We start from the raw sequence: 18,340 nt of genomic DNA on the forward strand, positions 1-18,340 counted from the left end.
ATATAAAGATAGTACATGCACTATAAATAAATATTATACGTAAGTAAAAGGTATATTGAATTCTCGATGTAGTAGGATTGAATTTATTAAAGGATAATTATAATCTTGACGAGGCAAACGGTCACGAAGGAAACTGACAGAGAGGCAAACAGAAATGACTGGTTCACGCTCGTTAATGTACCATTGCATTTCTGTGTCAGTGGTAAAGGTCTAATAGCGGACTGGATCTTTTATTCTTTTCAGCTTTATTATAGATGCCGGAACACCGATAATTTTCCCAGGTTCGTTCGGGAGGAACGAGCGTGATGCCATTCATGCACGGGACACGGCATTTCAGACAGAAGCGAAGCTTAGCCTACAAAAATTTGAAAAGCTATATCGAAGCGAAGCGTGCACATATGAATTACCGTTTCTTTGTATCTAAAACACGCTAACGAACGTTCAAACAGTTCCCGTTACTAGAAACATCGAATTTTTTCCTGAGATTCCAATTTATCGAAAAAGTGCGCCTTCAGGTATACAGGCTTTCTACTTTTCAGCGGAATCTACCTTACCGATGGTACTGATACTAATATTGAACAGATAAAGAATATAGTGTTTTTAAGTTATTCAGAAAGTGAACAAATGTTTAGAAAGTAAAAAAATTCTAGTAGAAAACGTTAATGATGCTTCATACATACAGGCAATGTATCATTTCTAATGACATGGACTTATGAGAAAAATTGGGATCGTAGAAGTTGCAACGGATTCTTGCATGGCACTAAACCTATGTGGATTATTGAACAAATTGGAATTTGCGTATTGTGCTTTTCTGTAGATAATCTTCGTATTTAATATCTTTCTTTGATTCTATATCTTCCTATGTGTTTTATTTTTCTTTTTTTTATACAAAATTCATGGTAAACATTTCCCTTTGTCAAAATATTAAACTGAAGACGTTCTTTTTATTCGCTCCAATTGACACAAGAAGTAGGAAGAAAGGAAAGAAGGAATTAGTACTTCCGATGGACCTTTTACTTCTACGGAAGAATTAGTTCACCTTGTTGAAGGTCGTTTGTTAGTCCCGTTACGTTACTATCCATCTATGACGTATATACATATAATGTACACCGTGTTCAACGAACAACGTTTTAAGTATCTAATAATACTTCAATCTTGAAATTGATTAACAATTCCTACTTTATGAGACATATTATATAACTACATGAGACACGATTATCGTCATTGTATCGATAAAGTTTGGAACGAATCTAAAAATATTTAGCAGCTACAAGATATTTAATACAAATGTGTACTTCGTAGAGCCCGTAAAAGTAGTTTAATCATCCATGCTCGAGATATCTATCCAAGCTGTATACTAATTTTTATAATATATATATATATATGTAAATTCTATAGAATTCAAACTACCCGCCAACCGACATTTTTACTTTTGCTTTGTTTTACCGGCAGCCATCTTACTGAATAGATTAGATCACGAGAGAAGAACGGTAAGTTAGGGCTTAGAAAATCGATTCTCGATTGGTAACATTTGTACGACAGGTAAAATCTATAGTAGATTTATTATTAACTGTTATTGTATATAATTTAATTTATTCCCAAAATAAACTTGATTTTCCAGAATCGATCGTCTTATTTACCCCAAGGATTTATATTATATATATATATATGTGCTCAGTGGCGGATTTAACCCTTTAGGGGCTCTGAGGTAAACCAAATTTAAAAGAAGTTTATCCTGATCAAACGGATGCCTGTTAAACCAATAGGAAATTGATATTTACGTCTCCAAACGATCTCTTTAATCTCAGTTTCTAAATGATCTTTATCCTCCGGGTAATCTGTCACAAGATACGCACGATACGATGGTCAGTGTAGAATCGTCTTCAAAACTGCCATGGTAAGCGAGTCCCGTTCGATTCAATTGTTTTTCACGTATTCTAGTAAACGCAAGGATCCTCCACAACACTTCAGAATACAACATGGAGCGCTCGATGGCCATCTCGAACATTCTATACGTGTTGATTCAACAGATATCGTACCAGCCAAACTAAAATCATTGTCCCAGTCTTCGCCTACCAACAAACGTATTTTATGTAATTCCGAAGATCGTTCATCAAGCTTTTCGACAGCCACCTCCCGGTTCTCATAGCTTTCCGGGGTTTACAGCGTCATTAGCGTCGAGGTAAATCCGTCCCCGATTGTTCTAATGAAATTCTTCTATCGAATTTCTTTCATAGAGCGTCCGAAAATTGTACACCGATAGACCACTGATCAAAAGTATCAAAGAACGATGAAACGTAGAAAATCGAATACACGTACGCAAGTACGTTCACCGAAGGTCCGACTTATTTTTTTCGCGAATTGCAGGTCGCTCTTATACGCGGTGATTAGCGAGATGCTCCTAATAAGAAGACACGACTCCAGCATCCCGCTACTGAAACAGTTATGATGAATCGCGACCGCCTAGTCTAGGGTGCACGCAACGCGAAATGGGCCTTCAAGAAGAAAAGGAAAGCCTCCGGCTGTGGACGAGCGAATGGGCCAATCCAACGATCGATCGATGCATCGTCGTTTTATTTCGCGTCCAATTCGTTTGGTTGATGCCGGTGCGAACAGGATATTCTAATATTCACCGACACCTTCGACTACATCGACCTTCTTTAGATAATTGAACGATAAAGTTTCCAACATCTTTTATACGTTTGTTTTAGAAATCCTTCGTGTGGTTCTTATTGGAAAGAACTAATGACACGATACAGCCGGAGAACGGTTGAAAAGTTTATCTCATTCACGATACGTTTGTATTCTAACTGGCCTGTGTTAACCGTCTTGATAAACTCGACGGAATCGAGGAAAACAAGAAAGCTCGGAACGATGCCGTAAGTAGGTAGAAAAATTATTCCATTGGGAAGAAAAAACCGCTAGCGTCAATGATTACAGATTTTTGCGGTCTCGTGGAATTTGCATTTTCGAGTAAACAGTCGTGACTGGACACTCTAACACTCTACTTTGTATTTGTACTTCTATTAATGCTATTGGAGAAATGTAACGCGACCGGAGATCTGTTTCACGTATTGAACGTCATGATGCTACACTTTGCATATTTTATATGTTTCTATTTGTTTCTTTTACTGTAGGCTCAGAGCCCCTTACAAGCAGATCGATTGGATTTTTACTTCCAGTTTCTTATAGTACAGCAGATTCTTCTATCGGATTCCTAATTCTTACATAATGTTGCTATTCTGTTTTATTTCTCTTAACGGTTAATTAGTAGCTAGTATCGTGTACATCTATGCGCTATAATCTTTGAAATTTCTCATAGATACATAAGTATCCACGTTCTAGCCATGGCAGAGCTACGCTTGAGAATGATATAGCACGAGCTCAGTTCCGGACAGACGCGAATTATAATTAAACTACGAGATGCATCCTTTGAACTTTGTCAGAAATAATTTCAGTAATCAACGAAGCAAAAACATAGGGAAGGAGGGAAAACTCGGTAACCGAACGTTCGTTCGTACATTGTTTTGTGCGAGAGTATTCGATCGCGATAAAAGGCTGGTGGAATGTTGAAACCGTAAAATCTGGACGAAAAGTATTCGAAAAGTAGACCTTCGGGATCGACAGCGAACAGAAGCGGCAGAGGATTGGTCCGTTCCATTGAAAATAGTGCCAAAGGTGTGTGGTCATTGGCCGTGCGGCTTACCCCCACGTGAATCCGCAAGCTATATAGAACACCTCGCGTGGAATTTCATCTTCAGAACTGAGAGTCAGTGTCAAGGAAGTCTACCTGGAAGTAACGAAGTAAGTACCTTACAGTTTGCCCAGATACGTCGACACTCGCGTATCACACGTTACTTTCCTCCGATTACTGCGATTTAACGTTCAAATTATCGAAATTCTCTCGTACGATCGTTCAACGAACTTTTCCATTTTTTTCCAGTTCCAATTCTGACAGATCATTTTGCATTCGTACTTACATAGTCTGGACCCGTGGGAATATAATTTCAAAAGCTCGGTTCGATCGCTCTTTCAACGAAAATAATTTTAAGCTCGATTTATAACACTTGTTCCATGGTCGAGAGTATCAATGTTCGATGTAAGGGCATCGAATATGGAAGATTCTTTCTGTCGTGCTAGAAATCGACGATACGCGAACGAATTCGACGAGCTAGGAACGGGTAGCAAATGCCTTTTACAGATGCCGGCAACAGTTAGAAATCGTTCGCGATTTTTCCTCCGCGGCAGGTACCGTTTTCGAGAGGCGTGGCTTCACGCTACGTCTTTTCTATTTGCTTTCGAAAACCATTCCTTGGAATTCCTCTATTCACTTACGTTCTATCATTGAATCCAAGAAACGAACGAACTTTTTTTTTAAATTCTTTCTTTATCTATGAATAATCATCGCCAAAACACAGAAGTGTTTCTTAATTCTTTCTTTTATTTGTATCGTATATTGTTATATGTCGACCGTACTCAATCTTCCATTTTAATTTTCTCGAACATTTATCAGAAACTTGTTCAACTCCCTTTTTAATTACCCAGGGAGATCGGATTTCTATGATTTCCTTTTGCTGGGCAACGTTCTTCCTTTCATTTTTTTATTTATTTATTTTTCTTCCTCGACTAACCAACCGGTACAGTCGAGGACGAGGAAGACGTCAGTAGGTCGCGACCGCGTTTTCAGGTAACGGTACCTGCCGGGTTCAACAAACCGGTAGCTTCGATCGAGAAGTGGGCTACTTGGTGTTGCCAGGATGACCTTAACCGCTTTGACACACTTTCCTGTCGCTCGATGCGTCGTTCCTCCGCTTTACGCCAGTACCATTCCGCTTTATTCGTTTCGCGTGCCCGCGATCGCTTCGCTTTTTCCTCACCAACGCTTCGAGGCTCAAGATCAAGGTTATCGATACCGGACTACCTAGATGAACGTAGCCTTCCATCGAGATCACGGAACCGTGTACATCCTACGATCCTCTTTTTGTATTAATTAAGAATATGTAGAATCTTCTCTGGCCACTATGTCTTTCTACATTATATGGTATATCAAAAAAAAAAAAAAAAGAAAAATTATTTCCCGCTCCGGTTACCAGGTACTTCTGGTTGAATATTTGTAATCGATAGACTGGCAAAGTGCAGTTGCATTTACGGGAAGTTTAAGAGCAAGAATATAAAAAATTTCCAAAGTGCGATTGTATGATTATTTTCATTCATATTGAATTCTCATTCACCAGATTGAGATACAAAAATGTAAAGAGTATCCAAAGTACGATACTCGTTGCAGTATTCAGAAGATGGGCAAAATCTTTATTTAAATTTCATTCCCTTTAATCATGTTTCTAAGGGTATGAATTTGTATGATTATTTTCATTTATATTGAATTCTCATTCACCAGATTGAGATACAAAAATGTAAAGAGTATCCAAAGTACGATACTCGTTGCAGTATTCAGAAGATGGGCAAAATCTTTATTTAAATTTCATTCCCTTCAATCATGTTTCCAAGGGTATGAATTTGTATGGTTATTTTCATTCATATTGAATTCTCATTCACCAGATTTAGATACAAAAATGTAAAGAGTATCCAAACTACTGTATTTCTTCGTAGTACGTAAAAGATGAAAGAAATCTCTATTTAAATTTCATTTTTGGTAATTGTGTTCATAAGAGCGTGAATCTGTATAAACATTCGCGATTTAGTAATCGACGTGGAAGATTATTTTCATCTGTTTGTAAGTTTGATTCTAGAAATTTTGAGAGAGTTCGTAGTTATTATAGTATTCGTTCAATCATTCAAAGGAAAGCAGATAGATGAATAAATTGAAGACCGGAAGCTGCGACATATTTGGAGCGTGAATCGATATAGTGAATTCGAATTCCTCTTGATTCGGTTCTACGTTCTTGTTTTCTCTTTTGAGTCATTCGATGCTGGAGAGAGCGTGGCGTCAGTTACATTTACGCGTAATTAAGGACTCTCTTCCTTGAGAGAGCATATAATTGTTTAAAGGAAAAGAGGTAGAAAAATAAATTCAGCTCTGCTGTTGTCTCCTCTCATCGTCAAAAGTCTCTTATTGGTGTGTACAACTTCAATATTTTATTTATTTTAAATATTATCTTATGTTAAACATTCTCTTAAAATACTAAAAACCTTTTCGTTTGCAACAGTGAGAGCAAGATTGAAACATACAAATCCGAGGGTCGTAGCAGCGTTAAGAACGGAAGCTGTGACATTTTTCTGATTCCATATAAAGAGTTTGAATTCTTCTTGAACTTCGGCCCTCCATCCGTGTTTTCTCTTTTGAGTCATTCGATGTTAGAGAGAGAGAGAGAGGGAGAGAGAGAGCGAGAGTGTTGCATCAGGCTTACTACATTTACTTGTGACGAAGAACTCTCTTTTCTAATTAATCATCGAGTCGATCGCTCTTTTGGTATTGATCGACGATGATGGAGAAGGTTGAATTTTCTTTTCAGAATGAAATACAATCAGTACGTGTCGCTATGCTTGGTGGCGCTTGTTCTTGGACAAGCAGCATCACTGCCACAGCATCCTCAATATCCGCAACAGTTCCAACAGCAGGTGAGGGACGAGAGGAAATTCGCGGAGAAGCCAAACGCCATGAAGAAGGTCGCCCTCGATGACCTGGACGACATCAGCACCAATCAGATTCAAGTAAACTATTAGAAACATTTTTTAATTTTTTTTTTAAATCGATACACTATGTATTTTAGTAACTCTTTAGTACAAAATATTTTTTACCATATTGCTAACAGTCTTCTATCCCACGGCGTATACATACATATGTTATTAGTCTGCGAATTTTTATGCAGATTCATATTTTTCAGAATATACTTAAAAAAAGAAGAAAAATAAGAATTTTCTTGGTAGAAAATTACGTTGGCTTACTCTCACACCTCTTATTTTATAAATTTTCTTTTGTCCATTATTATACATATGTAGTATACAATAATAATAATTAACATCATCATTTATAGTCGTATTAGGTTGTCTATGAAAGTTTTTTTCGCTTTACAAGAAAGTAATGGATTCACAACGTTCTCTTCCTTTCTATATTATTTTATTGAATTATGTATGATCCATTTTGTAGTAATAAAAAAGAAAATGCATAATTCAATATGATCCAATGTAATTTGCCATAAGTCAATGTATGATCCATTTTGTAGCAATAGTACAAAACACATAATTCAATGAAATAATATAAAATAAAGAATGTTGTGCATCTGTTATTTCCTTGTAAAACGAAAGGAACTTTTGGGACAACCTGATATTTATTTCTTCTCGTGCAAATTGATTCGTTTCGAACTTCCATTTTCTCGATTTTAGACTAAACGTTTCTCCGTTTTGTTCCACCAGGAAGGTAGCAGTACCGGGTTTTCGTGGTCGAACATGCTGAGCATGCTGATGCAGATGCTCTTAGGGCAAACAGGCGGTGTAGCCGGTCCAAGCAAAAACGAGATCGACGATGGAGCACCAGCCAGTCCTTGGGCAAATTTACTGTCAGTAGGACTCAGGGTGCTCACCGCTCTTCTAGGAGGTCCTCAACAACCTGTCGATGGTATCGACAAGGTTGATAATCAGAGCAGCCCCATGCAGGTACTCTCGCAACAACATCACACATTTCTTCCCTTTGATTACGGTCATTTCCGCTTCCACGTCAAATTTCGTAGAATCTTTAGTCCATCCATTACCTAAAAATCAAACGTATCATTTTTTAGGTATGTTCATGCTGCGATATGTTTCATGATAACATACAGCGTGTTCTATTAGTCACGGCACGTTCTATTAATCGGCAGGGGGATGGTCGTACGTGAAAAAATAAGTCGAAAATATAGAATATAATTTCTTCAGGCAGCGCTTTGTTTTTGAGAAAATCCAATTTGAAAATTTGCTTGGTGTCGGGGAATAATCTACTAATTGTTTTAAAGCCTCGTTAGACTAATTGTTTAAATTGTTTTCACAGAAATAGAGCTTGATCATCTCTAGTTAAGAATTTAACCTCGTACAGGCGTGTGACGAATTTCTAGAATTATTTTTCTTCAAAACCAAATTTTATTCTATATTTTCCTGCTGATTATTCGCTATCGTTCGGTCCGCAATTAACGAAGTTCGGGTATAGCTGATGACTTTTGAAACTCGATTTTCTCGAAAGCAAAACGACGTACGAACAAAGTTTGCTCTATGTCTTCGATTTGCTTTTTCACGCGGAATCATTTCCCTTTGTACCGTGATTATTAGAAAACTTTGTATACTTGATCGGAATTAATATTGGACATGTTCGCGACTAAGAAACAGAGTTAGAAAGCAATCGGAGGGTTACTTGAAACGGTTTCGCGCAACAGGAACAGCGAGTTTCCGAGACTTTCATCTTGATTCGGGTCGCGTAACGAAAGCAAGCACAAGCTGAACTGACTGTACCGCGAGAACCGATCTGGGTCAAACGCATTGTAGGCTCAACTGAATTATTCCATGGTAATAGCCACTCATATAGTTTTATAGAACTTTTTGTAGAATTTTTTTTCAAATTCTAGTAGAATGTTGTCTACGATTCGATGTATTTACCATGGAATCGTTCGATCGACCCCTCCTTTCGTAGCATTTTGTCTAGATTCCAGTAACGCTGTACATTTGAATAGCTAAGGTCCGCTATCCACGAAGCGTCGCTTCATAGACGCGTATTAGCGCGTTGATACCAACAGTGAAACGAAATTTTACGCGTCGAAACATATTACCATGCATCGGTAAGCAGCTTTCGTCAGACACGTTACAGTGTACGTAGATCTGTATCGGCGGATTTGTATCGAAATTATCTCATGCAGGAATTAGGATACCGAATACGATTTCGTAGGAAATAAATTTCCTTTCGAGGAGAATCTTTAATTTTGTATTTTTTTATAATCAACACATCGATCAATTTATGATCTGCGATAGTCCGATTGATGACGACAATACTGGAGTTGGAAAATAATCGAATATTTTGAAACATGTGTTTCAACGTAGGTTAAAACTGATGCAGATTTTGCGAAAGCTGAGTGTCGATGCATCATGACATGTTTTTTCGATGTGCAGACCGAGCTTCAGTACGGTCGTCGTAAAGCAACATGCGCCTGAACATCGGCAAACCGTTTTCGTTGCTGCGCGTTCTTGTCATGACGACAAGTGTTTAACATTTTCAGTAGCGTACTCGACATCTGAGACGTATCGTTATGTCTAATAGATTACGCTTACGTTTCTATGAAGCGACACTCCGTGGACGGCGGGCCGAAATTAGAATTAGTAGCACGTCTACGCTGTAAACTGTACATCGCTGAGCATGAAACGGAACACGGAGAGACGTTCGTCTTTCTCCTAAAGAAATATTCGTTTAGAATTCGAGAAGAAGATATCGCTGTTTTTCTATCTATGATGGAACGTGTCGTTCGTGCACGCATTGTAAAATAATATCGTCGCTTCTACGTCCTCTTACTTTTGTACGCAATTCTTTTTAAAAGAGAAATCACAACGACGTACGAGTCGTTTGTCGACACGAGCTGTTACTTCCCTTAACGAGCTCTACTGTCTGCTGTTGCAATTAAGGGGACCCTGGACACGTTAACGATCTTCACGTTTTCTAAACGACTTAATTTCCCTTTCGATCCGGTTTCGATCCAACTTCGTTCTCTTTCGTTCGATACTTTTTAAAAATATTCTATGAATCCTAAAATCCTAAAATAATGTCTTTTAGTATTATCAATGGGTAAAGAAAATACCTTTTCGATTTAACTTTTGTCTAACTTCCTTCCTTACCGTTCGACGGAATATTTGTTTAATTCTAAAATTGTAATGTATTATAGAATAGTTTCGTAATTGAAGATCGTACGTTACTGTGATTTCGTGTAAATTATAGAATATAATCTGTTGCTTGGGGCAACGTTACAGACTCGATCTCCTTTGTAAATATATCATCAGAGAATGTTAACTTAGAGCACATGGCTGGTGTCGGTTGTTTAGGGCATTTTGACTGCGGTGCTGGGCGCGTTTCTAGGACAGGGCAGAGACCCCGATCAGGTTGCTGTCATGGCTAAAAACGCTTCCGAGGTTAGTACCTGATCGAACACATTGTACATGAATGATTTCACTCCTTCTGTCTCTTTTTCTAATTGACGTTTCGTCAAAAGATACACTAGAATATAGACTATGGATATTTATACGAAATACATATTTTTCTAAATAACTAAAGAAGCAGAGTATTCTACTTTGGATATTTTATATATCTTCGTATATGCGTTTTATTTTTTGTCCTTCGTCACACACCCTGCTAAGATATTAACAAGTAATCACAATTACATGCATTCCATAAATATGAATAAATAATTAATTAGTTATTAGCTAGCGAATTAGTACAGTTTTATATACTTCTATAGGCGGTGCAAAAGATTTATCTCCTTTAGGAAACTTAGGGCATTTTTCACATTGTCTTCTTGTATTGGTTAGAAGCGATTGCATATCGTTGGGTATTTTTAAGTTGCATCTTGTATCTTCGAATTTGATGCAGTAGCAAAGTATACATACGCTGGTGCTGTTGGTGTTGCAATACTCAGGGGGTTCAGCATTCTGTTTTAAGTATTTTATGTATCTTCGAATTCCCCACAGATGCATAAAAATCCACAGTCTATTTATCACTTCTAAATTTTACAATGAAGTTTTCGTGAAAAATTTTATTAAGATCAATGACAGAGGAATTGACGAAGCGTCGATAAGCTAAAATAAAATAAAAAGTACGCTTTCCACGAGTAGAATAATGCTTTTGCTCTGTTGATTTCGCCTAGTATTATAATTCTTACACGTATTTAATGGATCAATTTCTCCGAAACAGTTCATTAGCATAGTGATCAATCTTCTGGACGCGTTGAAGACCTCGTTCTCTCATCGTTCCCTGGCAGCTAGGTCTATGGGAAGACGAGACACGGTTTCAGAAGCTGCAGTCGCCTCCATTTCCATGCTCAAGGTACTTGAAAATATAATTTTTTGCATAAACCTATTCTGTTTTTATCCGTTCTGAGATTAACGCGATTTTTATTTTAGGGCTACATGAGGTCAGTGAAGTCATTTAATAACGTTGGTCGTGCAGAAGATGAAGGTCAACGAGGCTGCGCCGAAAGAGCCCTCTGCGAGGCCAGTGCAGAGTGTGTTGCAGATGCTCAGGGGACGTCTTCTATCTTCTGTCAACTTGGATCGTAAGTGCCTTTATTTTTCTTGTAGTGTTCTTCCAATTGAGAAGATTTCTGGGAAGAATATATATAGTAAGTATATATATAGGCGATGAATGCTTTTCTAGTTAAATATTTGAATTATTCTATAAACGTATAAAAGAACAAAGTTCTTCAATTCGTCGCACTGACACATTTCATTTCCAAATTTTCAAATATCCGATGTTTAAAATTCTCAAATTTCTAAACTTACGAGTCTTCTAATTCTCGAAATCCAAGTTTTCGAACTTTTAAATCCTGTAATCCCTATATTTTTACATTCTTAGATTTCCAGAGTTGAAAAGTTTCAGATTTTCAAATTAACAGTTGACACAAAGCAATTAAAACTCAGGTATCACAGTAGTTAGAGAGTGTACAAAATATTAAAAGTATCTTCGACACAATCTACCTAACTCGTCATTTTGTCTTATGGACTGGATTGCCAGAAAGCTCCTCGATTGTGAATCTACATAACATTAACAAAGAAAACAGTGATTGACCGACGCTGGCAAACAACGTAATACTTGCAATAATAAACGAGTAATAAATAAAATTTCTTACATTTTCAAGGTACGCGACAAGTTACCTGCTCCAAAGGCAGAGCGGAGTAGGTTTCGAAGCACTGTACGAAGCAGGTCGACGCGGACGCACCGGTGAAGATTGCAGAACCCTGTTCATGGACTGCAACGCCGTATGAAAACCCTTTTCGATTCCTTCAAGTACGATTTAGACTCTCTGCGACGCGCACTCGGTTATTCCTAACTTCTCTAAATTAAACTCAACGAGGAATTCCGTTTATAATGATCATTCCTTCGTTAAAAGATTTTCTATTAACTTTTGGAGTATCTTGGCCGGGTGTGTCGTGTGCCGAAGTTTAAATCGCACCGATGGAAGAGTAGCTTTATACGCGAGAACCGTGTCGAGACCAAACCAGAATGGTGATCCTCTTCTCGAAGCTCTCGTTCGACGAACTCGCCTCATCGATCGACCAATTTTAAATTGGAACATTTAGAACCGAGACTTAGTCGAAGCGAAATTATAACGAAAGTAAGATCCGATCTGAATTGACGAAATCATAGGTTTTATTGATCGATTAATGATCAGTTTTTAATACATTGTTGACCAGTCACTAGTAAACTCGTGTTTACACGCACGGACGTTGTGGCTGGTGATACAGGCGTTCATTTTGGATAAAATATCAAGTAGTATGCATCAATGTTTGCATAAAATAGCTAGTGAACAGTGTGTTAATTTATTGGTCGATCAACGTGTCCGACAGCGTTGCTATTAATTGGTCGATAATCCGTAACGATTGATAAAACTCTCCGAGTTCTCTGGGATGTGGAAACGTTCCTGGCGGATCCTGAGAGTTCATTTACGTAAAAGGAGTTCGCGACAGAGAGGAATACGCGTGAGAAGAGGCCGTGCACGAAACAATAGCGAGAGTATAATACACTTTAAAGTAGATGTAGACTGAATGAGATTCCAGGGCCTGGACGAACTGTGTACCGTTTGGACAGGTCTCTACGACAATCACGATATTTATTTCTATTTATTGAACTTAGTGGACATAGAGTTAGCCCGTAGTCGAGACTCGAACAGCTACCACGCAAAGGGAGGACCCGTTCTTTTCCATGAAAATCAATTATCGAACGTTAATTGTAATATCTGCATTGTTAATCTCTGTTTGAATTGAATCTGCGTTTTCTTTTTGCCACGATCCGGGTCGACATCTTCAATATTTAATCTCTAGCTTGTTCGCATCTAGCGAGACAGTTTCTTCGTTTAGGGGAGGAAGACGAGCTTTGAGTTGTCGGATGTTTTACGTTTGGTAAATCAGATTGACGAGTTTCTTCGAATCTTTTTTTCTGGCTTGTTTCAATGGGATTCGAGGAAATTTGTACGTTGGAATGCCCCTCCCTAGTTTTCTTTTTTACGAGTTAACGTCTCAGGATATTGTGTTTGTTTTATCACCCGCTCAAAATTATCTATTGTATATAGGTATTATATATGTATACACGTAAACACACACACACAAACAGACAAACACACGGGTGGAGTTTTTTCACAATAGCCACGTTCTGTTCTATTTAGCTCAGTTAGCGTATCTCTTAGACGTAAGTTGTATGTATGATGTGCGGTACGATGATATCTCAATTGAAATTAATAAACGGTCTTATTGATAAATCTTAGTCCTCGAAATCCTTCAAAATCCTTAGTCCCTCAATTATAAATTATAAATTTTCAAATCTTTTGTACAAATTTGTAACTCTCGCTTTCGTTATTTTTGCACGCGTCCTCTACATAAAATTCATTAATAACAATTAAGGCAATTAATACGCCGATTATTGGACCAAAGTCGCGTTAGCTTCTCGCTGTGACAACTTTCCTTTCTTAAAAGTCCTCGAGCTAACCGACGCTCTCTGAAAATCGTTGCTGGCGTCATCAGCGTTAAATCTTCATCAAAATACTCATGAACATTCACAGTCTTCGAATCCAACCAGGACAGTCGTCTCAGTAATCCTCTAAATTAAACGCAACGACAAATTTCGTTAAAGATTTCATTTAGCTTCATACGCGAGAACCGTGTCGAGACCAAACGAGAACGGTGATCCTCTTTCCGAAGCTGTCGTTCAACGAACCCACCACATCGATCAACCGATTAAATCGACCGCCTTTTACAACATTTAGAACCACGATTAAGTCGAATTTTCATGTAAAATGTAACGCTACTTTTTGTCTAGTCTCTTTGATTTGGAATTAGAAATCAACATAAGACAGGTGAATATAGTGTAAATTTTTTTACCACAATCTTTTTTATTAACAAAGGTTCCGTGTAATATCTGAATGACGTGTTTTTTCTTTTATCCCTCGATATTTTTGGTTTTTCCGTCCCTTTTTCGAAGTCCTTTATGCCGAGGATTCGAACTCGCGACGCGTCGTCTTCAGTTCTGGGCTTTAACGAGCGTAGCTGGCTGCCCCGCCTTATCCCTCGATATTAAAAAATGAAGAAATTGAAAGATCCAAAAATTTAAAGATTCAAAGAATCGAAGTTAAGGGGCTATTCTGGACTAGAAATTTGAAAAAATCGAAAATTTTTTTCGTATTTCCAAAGTTTACACATTCAAGAATATGCCCTTAAAAGGATTTTTCGAAATTTCAATTATTTTATGAGTTACAGCCATGGACAGTAGTACAGAAATGGACAGTAGACGGTAGATCTCGTCCGAGTAAACTTGTCTCAAAACTTTAAACGCGTTTTTCTCGAAACTACATTTTCCGAGTTGGCGTGCACGATATCTCAAGTTCTAACGAACCGATTTATTTTAAATTTGGTCCGAATATTCCTTATATACTCCTCTATCGTCCGGACCACGCTCAGCTCAAAATCCTTAATATTACTATTTTTTAAGCGTTCGAAATTGTCAAAAAAACGTGCGAAATAAGAAATTTTTTTTCAAACGGCCGTCATTTTGCGAAAAAATGTTGTATTGACTTTTCCAAGGTTCAGACGATAGCGGCATCCATACTAATTAAGAATCCGTTCGCATTTTTTGTTTCGGGTGACCAGAAGGGTTGATATCACGCACGCCACGACACCCCATTTTTTTGGCAGCACCCACTTTGCCAGCTCGTAACTTTTTAAATATTGAATCTTTTTTTTCAGTGAATTTTTTACTTCATCTCGAAATATCAATAAACAAATGCTAAAAAGAAGGATAGCAAAAATATTTTTTGTTTCGCTTGTACAGAGCTTCAAAAATCGGCCGAAATTCGTGCCTCTAGACCAGAATACCTCCTTAAATGTCGAATCTTCGTGAAAATCCTACTTGTTCCTTGAACCCATCTAGGTCAACTGTCTCAGCAATTACTCGGTTTAAAGACATTCTGTTGCTGAGATAGGGAACAATGTGTCTGCAGATCTTCATGATAACAAAAATTATCTTCGCTTCTGCGACAACGAGGACATTGTGCGTTTAACCGGTGCAACCAGCGGACAGGCGCGAACAACACCAAGAGAATCACAGTCCGTGACCAAAAGCAAGAAGAACAAACTGTTGGTTCCTTGCGCGAAACAGTGTGAATTAACGCGCAAAGACGGAAGGTTGCGAAAGACGGAAGCTTCTTCGCGCGTTTGTCGGTGATTCGTTGAAGGTGAGACACCTGTGACTCGAAAGTGCTTTCTATCAAGAAAATTCGAATTCTCCTGCATAATTACAGATCCTTTGAAAATCGATTGTACCGATACATTATTAATTAATTAATTTTTCTGTTGGCAAATATACTTGCAAACGATGTTCGAATCTATTGATGAATTTCTTCTAAATTTACAATTTTTCTATTATAATTTATTTTCCTTCAGAATTAAATACTTGGCAAAGTACTGAAAGCAGTAGCACAGATCAAAATTTTTACCAACCGTTGAAATTATTTCTTTCGAAATTTATGACTTTTTCGAAGTACCAAACGTGGTAGGTACTTTTCTTTTTTTTTTTTAAAAGACGTTAAAAATGGTAACTGTGGATGCATTTCTATAAACTGTCGATAAACCTTCTTACAGATGACGTTTAAATCCTTGATGAACTTTGGAGGCTACAAGGATTCTTATTATCCTAATGTTGATAGGTACCATAGTGGCCCTGCTGGTGGCTACCACCACAGCGGATCTGGAGGATACCATCATAGCGAATCTGGAGGATATCATCATAGTTCTCGAGGGTGAAGAACGCTAATATCGATTAGAATTCTCGTGCTGCATAACTGGCAAAATCGTGGCATCTTGATACAAATGACAAAGAAATAATTCTTTTACAAAAATATACAGCTTGTGCTACGAACTTACTTACTTTTTGATCGTTGTTACTAAATTACTGAGATAATCAATTGTTAGTTAGATTGTCGTTAAATTATTATCATCATTATAATTATTATATTTATATTATAATTATTCAGATAATTATCGTGGTGTTACGAATATTTTCAGTGGCAAAGGCAAAGGAGGCGACAAGGGAGCTGCACTCAGTGCTCTAACGTTGCTTGCTTTTCTCTTCTTACTAAACATCATGCAGGTAACTTTTCTTCCTATCGAACTATCTGCGAATCTTCTTCGAAAAATTTCCATCTAATTAATTCACAACACCTAAAATGAACAAACATTCCTTTGGTGACTAATTACAGTACAGACATTATCTTTCTTTCTCCTACTTTTTCTTTAAGGGGGTATTCTGGTCTAGAGGCACGAATTTCGGCCGATTTTTGAAGCTCTGTACAAGCGGAACAAAAAATATTTTTGCTATCCTTCTTGTTAGCATTTGTTTATTGATATTTCGAGATTACGTAAAAAATTCACTGAAAAAAAAGATTCAATATTTAAAAAGTTACGAGCTGGTAAAGTGGGTGCTGCCAAAAAAATGGGGTGTCGTGGCGTGCGTGATATCAACCCTTCTGGTCACCCGAAACAAAAAATGCGAACGGATTCTTAATTAATATGGATGCCGCTATCGTCTGAACCTTGGAAAAGTCAATACAACATTTTTTCGCAAAATGACGGCCGTTTGAAAAAAAATTTCTTATTTCGCACGTTTTTTTGACAATTCCGAACGCTTAAAAAATAGTAATATTAAGGATTTTGAGCTGAGCGTGGTCCGGACGATAGAGGAGTATATAAGGAATATTCGGACCAAATTTAAAATAAATCGGTTCGTTAGAACTTGAGATATCGTGCACGCCAACTCGGAAAATGTAGTTTCGAGAAAAACGCGTTTAAAGTTTTATTGCACATTGGTCCCGGAGCAGATGCCTCGTCACAAAAATGGCTGTAACTCATAAAATAATTGAAATTTCGAAAAATCCTTTTAAAGGTATATTCTTGAATGTCTAAACTTTGGAAATATGAGAAAAAAAATGTTCGATTTTTTCAAATTTCTAGACCAGAATACCCCCTTAAATATTGAATCTATCATATTGAAGAAAATGTACTTTTACGCCCGACTTACTGATCTATGCCGTATTTTCAGCAATCGATGCAGGACCAGAATTCGATGATAACGACGACAGCGGCAACGATTGTTCTGCGTGACAACGATCAGCCAGTGGTGGTGGACTCGAAGGAGGAAAAGGAGAATGCTAAGAGGGAGGAGACGAAGCGCGTCAGTAGTTACAGGACGCCAGCAAAATCCAAGATCCAAAGGCTTAACAGTCAATATATTAAATGAAATCAGATTAGTACACAATGATTCAGTACAGAGTTAGTTGAAAGTAGATGAATTAAAATGAAGAACTTTGCACCGAGACCAGAATCGCAAGCTGTTCTCGTACACGTTTAACAATGTCATCGTTAAAAGATCGCCAGCATTGAAATCGTATTAAGATAATATTTATTGAATTCATTCTGTAACAATTCCATAAACAGACGTGCTTCGAAATATCGTATAAGTAGCATCATACGTTATTCTCATAATTCACACTCCGCCATTATTTTTTTCCTCTTTTCCCTCTTCGTCTTTCGTAATTCCAATTTTTCTTCTCTTTCTGTATATACATACATATATATATATATACATATTTATTTATTTATTTATATCTTGTTCGTAATGTAATTCTTTCATTTGTGTGTGTGTGTATATATATATATATATGTATATAATAATAGCCGTATAATTTCTTTGAGAATAAACATACATATATACAGCGAAAAATGTCCATCTCTTTCTTACGTTCTTTTCTTCTCTCTTCTTTTTCTTTCTTTTTTTTTTATTTGTTCATCCTCGAAATTTCTTATAATCGTTTTACGCGCGAACGAATTTGCGGATACGAACACGTTACTTCCGGTAAGTCGACGCGGAACTCAGTCGAAAGTTATTATATTTATAAGAATAGACTCTATAGGAATAAATAATTTGCTGTTTCTCAGAAAATAACAGGCTTAGAGCCGTCCGCGACGAAGCTTCTTGCTTTTATCTTCTTTCCTACGGATTTCTTTTTTGTCTTTTACGCCACTTTTCTCCTATTTTTTTTTCTTTCTCCCTCGTTTCTTTTCTCTTCTTCTTTCCATCTCTCTTTTTTTCCTCGCGCCTAAAGAAAAAGATTCTTATTAC

The 18,340-nt window shown here is 37.4% G+C and overlaps 2 protein-coding genes across 3 annotated transcripts; both read left to right on the top strand.

Moving 5' to 3' along the window:
- The first annotated feature begins 1,675 nt into the window (after window positions 1-1,675).
- Window positions 1,676-12,010, top strand: LOC117211578. 2 transcript variants are annotated; one of them, XM_033455607.1, is made up of 10 exons: window positions 1,676-1,865; window positions 1,942-2,182; window positions 2,368-2,606; window positions 2,712-2,883; window positions 6,471-6,669; window positions 7,372-7,611; window positions 10,006-10,092; window positions 10,871-11,002; window positions 11,080-11,231; window positions 11,814-12,010. In XM_033455607.1, the coding sequence occupies exons 5-10, from the start codon at window positions 6,472-6,474 to the stop codon at window positions 11,938-11,940; spliced, it is 936 nt and encodes a 311-aa protein (XP_033311498.1). In that variant the 5' UTR covers window positions 1,676-1,865; window positions 1,942-2,182; window positions 2,368-2,606; window positions 2,712-2,883; window position 6,471; the 3' UTR covers window positions 11,941-12,010. The 2 variants fall into 2 exon arrangements, with proteins under 2 accessions (XP_033311498.1, XP_033311506.1); XM_033455615.1 differs by lacking the exons at window positions 1,676-1,865; window positions 1,942-2,182; window positions 2,368-2,606; window positions 2,712-2,883 and adding an exon at window positions 2,924-3,804.
- A 3,794-nt stretch (window positions 12,011-15,804) lies between these two features.
- On the top strand, window positions 15,805-17,675 carry LOC117212495. The gene is made up of 3 exons (XM_033457389.1): window positions 15,805-15,962; window positions 16,228-16,312; window positions 17,261-17,675. The coding sequence occupies exons 1-3, from the start codon at window positions 15,805-15,807 to the stop codon at window positions 17,456-17,458; spliced, it is 441 nt and encodes a 146-aa protein (XP_033313280.1). The 3' UTR covers window positions 17,459-17,675.
- The last annotated feature ends 665 nt before the right edge of the window (window positions 17,676-18,340 follow it).

The sequence above is a fragment of the Bombus bifarius genome, unplaced genomic scaffold (assembly GCF_011952205.1).
Source record: "Bombus bifarius isolate JDL3187 unplaced genomic scaffold, Bbif_JDL3187 scf7180000007970, whole genome shotgun sequence".
In the NCBI taxonomy this organism is placed as follows: Eukaryota; Metazoa; Arthropoda; class Insecta; order Hymenoptera; family Apidae; genus Bombus; species Bombus bifarius.

Bases quoted from the DNA above. Each gene is read 5' to 3' on its own strand.
- LOC117211578 (XM_033455607.1), top strand. From the start codon at position 6,472: ATGAAATACAATCAGTACGTGTCGCTATGCTTGGTGGCGCTTGTTCTT. The intron at 6,670-7,371 runs GTAAACTATTAG...TTGTTCCACCAG, and splicing joins TCAGCACCAATCAGATTCAA to GAAGGTAGCAGTACCGGGTT. The intron at 11,003-11,079 runs GTACTTGAAAAT...TTTTTATTTTAG, and splicing joins CCTCCATTTCCATGCTCAAG to GGCTACATGAGGTCAGTGAA.
- LOC117212495 (XM_033457389.1), top strand. From the start codon at position 15,805: ATGACGTTTAAATCCTTGATGAACTTTGGAGGCTACAAGGATTCTTAT. The intron at 15,963-16,227 runs GTGAAGAACGCT...GAATATTTTCAG, and splicing joins TATCATCATAGTTCTCGAGG to TGGCAAAGGCAAAGGAGGCG. The intron at 16,313-17,260 runs GTAACTTTTCTT...CCGTATTTTCAG, and splicing joins TCTTACTAAACATCATGCAG to CAATCGATGCAGGACCAGAA.